The sequence below is a fragment of a genome, unplaced genomic scaffold, assembly GCF_019419815.1.
Source record: "Pyrus x bretschneideri cultivar Hongxiangsu unplaced genomic scaffold, Pyrus_bretschneideri_v1 Contig34, whole genome shotgun sequence".
NCBI lineage: Eukaryota > Viridiplantae > Streptophyta > Magnoliopsida > Rosales > Rosaceae > Pyrus > Pyrus x bretschneideri.
Genome location: NW_025999657.1, coordinates 3,276,414 through 3,286,360, shown reverse-complemented (window position 1 = coordinate 3,286,360; position 9,947 = coordinate 3,276,414). Strand labels below are relative to the sequence as shown.

Genomic DNA, 9,947 nt, shown 5'->3' with positions numbered 1-9,947 from the left:
AAAACTGCTTTTAGCTAATTTAGAAGCATTTCCTAACGAACTCATAACCTCAATTTTTATGAAGCATTAGAAAGAGTGAGTAAATTTAAAATCAAATATGACATATTTTTCGGTGCATTGAAGAGAGTTTTGATTAACAACATTGTTATTTATTCAATCATCATAACCTACAACATATTAAATCTAAAAGTTCCTAGGAAAATGACATTGCACGTCCAAAATTAAATCAAAATATACTATGTCGTGGTGCTCATGAAATTCTTGTATATTCCATCGGAATAAACATGCTTATCTCCTCAAAAGAGTTATAATATACAATGTCGGTTCACTAATTAATTAAAACTAGTAATTAATGTAGTTGTCTTATCTTCATAATGCCCCTATTATATGACATAAACTCTATTCCTAAAAAACAATTATCTGGCGGTCGGTCGGCATCCAATCGAACGATGCCAGCGACTCATTTGGACCCAATCGGACAATGCCAGCTACTCATTCGGGTCCCACACGGTTGGCGCCCGCAGAGTTGCATAACCTACTACTATCGACAGTCACTAACCACTATATATAGTTGATCATGCTGAAAGAATGTGTAATTAAGCCACTAATTAAACTGAATTAGCAGCTGCAGCTGGTTTAAGTTTCTAAATTACACTCTTTGCTTCTCTTCCTGGTTTTTCTAGTGACAAAATGGTGAAGCTAGCTTTTGGTAGCTTTGGTGACTCTTTTAGTGTTTGCTCCCTCAAGGCTTACATAGCTGAGTTCATTGCCACCCTTGTTTTTGTGTTTGCTGGTGTTGGATCCGCAGTTGCTTACGGTAATTAACTGTGCTTAATTATTAATTTGCACTCGTCATAATTACTATATATCATAATTTTTAACATCAATCATCATGCGTGGTAGACTTGCTAAAACGTGTGTCAACAACTCTCACAATCATGCGTTCATGATCTTTTGTGTGTTGAAATGTTAAAATAGCGTCGATAAAGTTTTCCGAGCGTTTATGTGCACGCACTCTCTTATAATAGCACACCGCAAGACTGCACTGATGAAGCTTTTTTTAATAAATTTACTTGCACGAGAGATTACTTGTCCAAACCAGTTAAATAAAAAGATGGCACGGGCTATGGTTATAAAGGTTAACCTATGTTAAAAGTAAATATAGTTGAACAACTGTGTATGTTGTAAATTTACAACCGTGAATTTAAACCATTAGACAAAATTAATCAGATTAATGATTCATATAAAAAATCATGTAGTTTCAGATATGCTGAAACTAATATGATCAAAAGTTTGTTACAACTTAGTAGTGTAATTACTTGATTAACTATTTCATAATTAAAGTGTTTAATTTCAAGCCAATTAAATTATTTTTTTATGTGTATGCAGGTAAGCTCACAGATGCATCCTTGGATCCTGCGGGGCTAGTAGCGATTGCCGTTGCCCATGCATTTGCGCTGTTTGTGGGGGTTTCCATCGCTGCAAACATCTCAGGTGGCCATTTGAATCCAGCTGTTACATTTGGATTGGCCATCGGAGGCAACATCACCATCCTCACTGGCATTTTCTATTGGATTGCCCAACTCTTGGGCTCCATCGTTGCTAGCTTTCTCGTCAAGTTTGTTACTCAATTGGTATTATATAATATTTCCTTCAACAAATTTCATACTCGTTTGACACGTTAGATAGAAGGAAAATGATTATCAATCTGAATTACATATTGTTAAGAATTCAAATGATTGATCATTCCAGTCGACATCCTAACAATATAATATGTTAGACTGTCTGATAGAACGTGATTCTTATATGTCTTTGTATTTGGCAGGATGTTCCAACCCATGCACTCGGTGCAGGAGTAGGTGCTATTGAAGGTGTGGTGTTTGAGATCATCATAACCTTTGCTCTCGTCTACACAGTCTATGCTACAGCTGCAGACCCCAAGAAGGGTTCACTGGGAACCATAGCGCCCATAGCGATCGGCTTCATTGTTGGCGCTAACATTCTCGCTGCTGGCCCCTTCAGCGGGGGCTCAATGAATCCGGCCCGATCGTTCGGCCCAGCAGTGGCCAGCGGCAGCTATTCAAATATTTGGATCTACTGGGTCGGGCCACTTATTGGTGGTGGGCTTGCCGGGCTAGTCTATGGTGACATTTTCATTGCGTCCTATGCCCCAGTCCCACAATCTGAGGACTATGCGTAATTCATTAGCTTTGTTCATGTGATTTGTGGTTTCTTCTCCTCTTATTTGCTTCCCTGCTTATGCTTTCCCTTTGTGAGCTGTGTTCTTGCTTTCTGGTTGAGCATCTAAGATGGTACTTGTCAATTCCAGGAAAGAAAAAGAAAAAAAGGAAAAAGAAAAAAAGGAAAAATTCGAGGCTTGAATAAAAAAAATGTACATATTGTGAATTATGTTTGATGCTTTTGTGGTTTTATATGGTTGTTTGATTTACAAAATTTTAAAAAACTGGCTGAAACAATTAAATTACAAATTTTAATTGTAAACCTGGTAAAATTAAATGCTGGCGAGATGTTGTTGATATACTACTGAAATATTTGATCATTTCAAATAAGATGGTGGATTGGTCACACCACTTTTTTTATACTATTTTTGAAACAAATTTTTATAGGGCCCACTCCATAATGTATTTTAACAATCCAAACCTTTTATTTTTTAAAACATCATTTATAGATCATCATTGCAAAAAATTAGACAAACCAAAACCATTAAGAAATTCATTTTTAGTGAAGAAAAATGAATGAGTACAGTACTGCAAAGAAACCCTAAACACTTAATTCAATGATCATATGGTTTCAAATCTGGGTGATTTTGGAAGACATGATCTTTGAGGGAAGATATAAAAAATAGACGATTCAAATCGTTAAACTACATTACCAAAAAAGGCCCACAAAAACATGTCAAAAGTCATGTCAAAAAATAGTGCCACAGATCCGACTGTTCAAACAATTAATGACCCTTAAAATTTAGGCTCTTAAACTACTATGTCAAACTAAACTAACAAATTAAATGTTCAATTGGAAAAATATCCAAATGTAGAAGTATCCAATCCAATAAGTAATGCTACATAGACTAAATTTGCAAGAAAAATTAGCAAACTAAATAAAGTGTCACCAATAGAAATGAGTACTTTAATCAACGCTTAAGTAATAATCCAATCATTAACTTCCATATCATTTAATTTAAAGAATTATATCTAAGTTTTCCTAACATTACCTAATCCAATAACTAAACCACTAAACCCTTTTACAATATTTTATTTGCTCTCTAGTAGATGAAAACTTCCATGAATTAGAATTTAAATAAAAAACAATTACAACATACTCTGACACAAAAAGGGTGATGAAGCTATAAAGTGTAGTGATGTGAAAAATATGACTAAATTTAAACCTAAAAGTGCCTAAACACAAGAGTGCGCTGGTGAGCGGGAATGAACCAATTTCACACGTGATGTCAAAGCATAAGTAAAGTATAGCAGAGTGGATTGAGAATTATACCATCAGAGGTAGTCTCCAATACCAGATTTGCCAAGAATCCTTGTCGATATGAAAGTTCAGCTGCTAAAACCTGGAGGGGAGAAAAACAAGGGTGAGTGAGCCTAAAAATAAAGTTTTATAAAAACCTTTTTGAAAACATTATAACCCCTCTCCGTAAAACAAGTACAATTTCCAAAATATACATACTACATATTGTGTGAAAATACTTACCGTCACCTGAAATATCTCAAGAATTCAATATGGCTCAATATTTCATAAGTAAACACATGACTTCGTAATCAACATAATCTCGTATAAGTAAACATCTCATATCGAGTGCTCATCGACATATGCTAACACATGAGTTCATGCAAAGATATTCTGACATGAACAGAATTGGGTGTAACAATGATATACACTTTAGTACTACAATCATGGGAAGATTGGCGCTATGTGCAACACATACAAGTCCTAATTGCCTATAGCAATCTAGGACAGGACTGGCACCTATAGTGGATCCAAAGTGAGCGTACGATGCGATGTGCACATACACTTGAAAGACTGGCCCTGATCTGGGTGAGTACTAACACCGGTGTAGCAACGATGAGCAGATAATATAAATATAATCATGCCACAATGATTTGATAATTCTAGTCAACATAATATTATTCATGTCCACAAATATAACTAAGCCATCAATAATAATAATACGCATACATGTGCATCCTGTAGGATGCATCATAACGTCATAATTTCTATCAATGTGCTAAAACTTATAAACATCAAGCTAATCTAGGCGTATTGTAGAAAACTCTTTATGAAATGTATAAATGGAAACTAACAATTATATATATATATATACACACACACACACACACACACTATATATAAAAGAAAAGACCCACTCACAGATACTTGCAAAAAAGTAGTCGTTCGAACGTGAGAAGCTGGAGCCTACAATAGTAATCGTACCTAAGCATAATATTGGGATCCGTTAGTAAAACTCCACTAAGACAATTAAATTTGGGAAAATGGAGTGCGGATTTTGAATCAGGGCATCGAAATACGCTAAGGAAGGTCCTCAGCAAATTTTGTAAAAAGTCAACGGTCAACCCTAAAAAGTCAATAAAGATGCCTTGATGATCAACTACGTCAAAACTTTGGGATTTTACTAAATGGATGTCAAAAACGAACTCGGGGCGTCAAAATTAGCCTAGGAGGGTTTCCGAGAAAATTCCGAAAAAATCAACCTAAGGAATATTCCAAAGAATATTCCCAGAATATTATGAGCCCATTTTGAAACTTGGTTGGCCTAAAACATCAGTCCAAAGGTTTGGGCCAAGGACTTGGACCAGGCTTTGGGCCTAAAGCCTTTTTTTTTTTTTTTTCTTCTTCTTCTTCTCCGGCCGATTGTCACTGCAACTGTCGGAATCTGGGAATGAAATGGCCAGAGTAAATCCCGGTTCCGACTAACTGAAAACTTCACCAAACCTATCCAAGTAATATACCAAAATCAAGATCAAAGAACAAGGGATTGAATTATAACCTTGGTTTCTTCGGTCGTGGCCGGAGTTGGCTGGAAAATGGCTCGAAAACCGTTAAGTCTCCACCGGAAAACTGGAAGTTTCCTAGAGTTGGTTTCTGCACCAAATCGTCACCAAAACATGTGCACAACTCAAAAGATCAACTCAACACGTCAAAGAGGAAGAGATCGAAGGTATTTCGAGTCTTACCTCGGTCGGAAAATCTGAGAACTCGTCGAAGTTCTCTATCCTTAGTTTCCCTGGTTTACGTGCAAGCCTGAGGGTTTAGTTTGAATCTATAGGCTCGGGGAAAGAGATGTGAAACGAGGTGATAGTTGGGGTTGTGGTGGTAGTGCTCGTCGGAGTGGGAGTGTGCTGGTGATGGTCTAGGCACTAATGTTTGCAGAGGAAGAGACAGCTGAGGAAGAAGATAGAGGGAAGAGAGAGTGTTTGAAAGAATTAAGAGGGGAAGCCATGCGGGAGAGAGGGAGTGGTGACTTGGTGTGATTGTGGGTCCCACAGGCTAAATATAAATTAATATAATATTTAAAATATTCAAACAAAAAATATTAAAATAACAATATAATAATTCGAAAAATATATAAAATATAAAATAGTACTTTTTCACAAAAGTATTTCTTTGATGCGTAGCTCCATAAAATCTTCATCGTAACTCCGATTTCAATTCCGTTTGCGCCTACACGTTCGTACCGTTGCATATTTCGAGATACGATAAAATAATAACCCATATGCGTCACGAAATGACGGTTAACGAAAGTCAATATTCTCGTCTCTAAGGACGTTTTCATCAATTCCCTCATTCAAAATTAATAAAATCGTAAAATTAAGGACGAGTTGTCACATAAAATCGTAAAATCATAAAAATAGCTCGGCTTTTTTCTTCTTTTTTTTAATCGATAACAAAATAATAAACCACACCACTGAACCCTTAACAATATTTATTTGTTCTTTATATTTTTTTTTTCAATACAAAGCCCTAACTATTATATTTGCACAACGTTTGGAAGAAACTAAGTTTCACCGGTGTTGCCTAACATTATGCCACTTGTTGAAATAATTGTGATATTTTATTAGACAAAACTACTCTCCTAAAGTCTTTATTTAGAGGACATGTGAGGTCCTTTTTCATACGAGCTTCGGATAAATCTTATGGTAGGTTAAGTTATAAACTTAAAAATCATTCTTGTTACACGAAACATAATAATTATACTAAGTGATTAAATGAAAAACGTAAAACCTTCCGTCTTCTTCACCTACCATCTCTCTTCTCCACATCTCCTTCCTCTCTCCATCTCTCTTGCGATCGTTCACTCCCCTTCTCCCCCCCCTGAGATTTTTGGTTTTTGTTTTTTGCTTATGAAAGGGGGAAAGGATTTGTTTCAAAATTTTCACCACTGTCGGAAAATTTCATATAAAAAAGGGTTCATGCATACAAGAAGAAAGGTTTCCAATTTTCAAAACAACACAATCTCAATTTTGGTGCCTTGGAACTAACTGGGTTTGAATATTATTGACAAAAGATTTGAATAAAATTGTATGTGTAAAGTTAATACGGTTTTATTTGGATTTGTTGAATTTAGATATTCGATGAGGAGACTAGGTTTTGCAGATGAAAGAGAATCAACATGACGTGAAACCTTCTTCTCTCTTCTTAATTTTTTATTGGGACGTTTTGATATAGACCCCTCATTTTTAGGCTTCTTAGATTAAACATCTGTTCAATTTAACAATTTGATTAAACATTCTCCGACAATTTTGGTGTCATGTGTATTTTAATTAACCCATTGTAATGTACCTAAATTACATATTTTGCCATAACCTTTAACATATCTCTTTACTGTATCTAGTTTCTTCACCCCAATATGCACGCAAGTTTCCTAGATTCTTGCTAACTATGTCTCAGAGTTTTAATTTGAGTAGAATACTTGTTGAATATCAGAAGGATTTGAATTTAAGGATATTTATAATGTTATTTTTCTAGTGAATTTTATTTTCTAGCGGCACTTCCTTCCTATGAACATACCATAAGTTTCAGAAGCCTTCTTTTCGTACCAAGGTCAACGTTGGTATTCAGGTTCCAGTTACTGATTTTTATTCAATCATCAATTGGGTGCATTGATTTTGATTGTCTTTCAAAGTCGAAGGTTTTGATTAAACGAAAACAAATGAAAGATGAAAACTTGATTAATCTAGGTATAACTGAAGCTGTTATCGAGTTAAAAAAACATGATTCACACGTTAGGGTCGATGCATGTTGTGTATTAGCCAAATTGTTAATTAGGGTTTTAGTATTAATCGAATTAAGAATCCTATATGGAGCTTCGGTTGGATCTCAGATCCATCCAACTTGCTAGGAGTTACACCGCAACGTACGTAGCTAGTATAAGAAGTTGAGGGTCCTTAGCAAGGCTATGATTAGTACACTATTAATGTTATGCTGACTCATATTGGACTACAACTTTGTAATGTACTAGTTAACATTTTTAATTTGGTACATTATTGGAATGCAACTTTGTAATGTACCAAGAGTTTGGTATGTCATTTAATGTTATGTTGACTCATATTGATCGTTTGGTACATAAAGTTTTTTATTTTTGAAACATATTTGTCTGGAAAAATGTTATATATTGTGTGTAATGTACCAGGAGTTTGGTACGTTACTTAATGTTACACTGACTCATATTGATCATTTGGTTCATGATAGAATTTTAAATTAGATCATTCAAGGCGTTTGTTACGTAAAATTTTTTTATTTTTTAAACTTATCTGTCTGGAAAAACGTTATAGAGTGTGTGTTTGTAATTTACCAAGAGTTTGGTATGTTACTTAATGTTACACTGACTCATAATGATCGTTTGGTTCATGATATAATATTAAATTAGATCATTCCAGGCATTTGGTACGTAAAAGTTTCAGTAATTTTTGAAACGTATTTGTCTGGAAAAACGTTGTACAGTGTGTTTATAATATAACAGGAGTTTGGCACATTACTTAATGTTACACTAACTCATAATGATCTTTTGGTTCATGATATAATATTAAATTAGATCATTCCAAGCATTTGGTATGTAAAGTTTTTTTTTTTTTTTTTTTTGGAAACGTATTTGTTTGAAAAAAAAAAAACGTTATACAGTGTGTTTGTAATGTACCAGGAGTTTGGTATGTTACTTAATGTTTTGGTTCATGATATAATGTTAAATTAGATCATTCAAGGCATTTGGTACGTAAAGTTAATTGCATAGGGGCAAAGTTATACTCACTGGTCATTAGCTCCTATCAAAACGAGATTATACAAAGAAATTAGACTAAAAGCTGGAAATGGACGACGCCATTGGGCTAGTATCGATATATATAGTAGGCCAACTAAGAAATGTGGTTCTCTGTTCGGAGGCTTTGATTTTGAAAAAAAAAAAAAAAAGAGAAGAAAAGAATGTGAGGCTTTGATTGAAGGCTTGGTATGTGATATCAAATGTTTAACACAACTGAGGTCAATAGATTTTCGTTTTGCTCCTCCCGAATGTAATGAGGCAGCACATCCAATGGCAGGTGTTGTTTCACGTTTCACGTGTAAGAGACTTTCATAGATGGGATTGAATTATAAAAACGTGGGAGAACCGGCTTCCTAAAGAATAGACACGTACATAAATATATCTACATAAAAGGATATATATGAAATTTAATAATTAATATATTAAATTTAAAAAACACAATAATGACTTGTAATCTAAATAAATATAAAAATGTTGACATGGTTATTGTTTAGACGTCATAATCAAATTTTGTATTAGAACCAATGTTTAATCTAAAGAGTACTAAAAAGGTGATGGGGATTCTAATTTTCCCTTTTTTATTATTTTCTATTTCATCAATTAATATTTTCTTTCCGTATTTAACTTAATAACTTAATCTACCGAAAAATTGATATGAGGAATCATATAATGAAGAACTTTACATGTTCTCAAAATGAAGACTTTAGGAGACCTGCTGTCCTTTTGTTGGATTAGAAGACATGGATTTTGATTGAAGTAGACGCTTCACCCTTCACCAATCAAAAGCACATTATCCTGAGTCCCGATCATGGCGGGGTTCAATCAAGTAGTCACACGTAAAGAAGATTAATTGGAGAAGAACTATTTCAAAATTTTCTGCAGACATATGGCAACTGTTTTCATGCATGTATCATCGCAACTTTATTCGATGCAAAGTGTTGTACTTATGTGAGATGATAATTAACACTACAACATATAAGATAAAGGGTTAGTTAAAATAGTTATGAGATTGATATAATTCTTTATTTTAATATCTGAAATTTAAATCGATAGAAGTGATCATTGAGTGTGTTCATAATCAATCATTTTGATCATTTCATGAAAAATCTCCGTTAAATAAGATCAAAATAATAAAAATACTCTCAAATTTTGTCAAAGCATTTTGACTCATTGTTTATTAAATTAAGGATATTTTTGTAATTTTGGTCTTTATTTAACATATTTGTCATGTCACATCCCGTCCCGGGCCCCCACCACATCCCAGGCTCGACTCCACCGTAGCACGATATTGTTCACTTTGGGCCCCGACCACGCCCTCACAGTTTTGTTTCTGGGAACTCATGCGAGAACTTCTCAGTGGGTCACCCATCCTAGAATTGCTTTCGCGCAAACTTGCTTAACTTCGGAGTTCTAATGAACTCCGAAGCCAGTGAGCCCCCAAAATGCCTCGTGTTAGGTAGAGATGTGAATATACATATAAGGCTTACAAGATCCTCACACCCGGACGATGTGGGATCTTACATGTCATGGACTAAAGAGTTATATCAATACCATTTTGGCTAAAATGTCTAACAAAATATCTAGGTCATGTTGGGTAAAGGATTTGATCTGGACAACCCTATAAATTTAAGGTATTTAACAG

The 9,947-nt window shown here is 34.6% G+C and overlaps 1 protein-coding gene across 1 annotated transcript; it reads left to right on the top strand.

The window, feature by feature from the left end:
* The first annotated feature begins 608 nt into the window (after positions 1 to 608).
* On the top strand, positions 609 to 2,267 carry LOC103938012 (probable aquaporin TIP-type). Its single transcript, XM_009348007.3, has 3 exons — positions 609 to 817; positions 1,390 to 1,634; positions 1,826 to 2,267. Exons 1-3 carry the CDS (start codon positions 691 to 693, stop codon positions 2,198 to 2,200), a joined length of 747 nt encoding a protein of 248 aa, XP_009346282.2. The 5' UTR covers positions 609 to 690; the 3' UTR covers positions 2,201 to 2,267.
* Positions 2,268 to 9,947: the final 7,680 nt, after the last annotated feature.

Coding starts and splice junctions, on each gene's coding strand:
- LOC103938012 (XM_009348007.3), top strand. CDS start 691: ATGGTGAAGCTAGCTTTTGGTAGCTTTGGTGACTCTTTTAGTGTTTGC. Junction 818..1,389: donor TGGATCCGCAGTTGCTTACG/GTAATTAACTGT, acceptor ATGTGTATGCAG/GTAAGCTCACAGATGCATCC. Junction 1,635..1,825: donor TCAAGTTTGTTACTCAATTG/GTATTATATAAT, acceptor TGTATTTGGCAG/GATGTTCCAACCCATGCACT.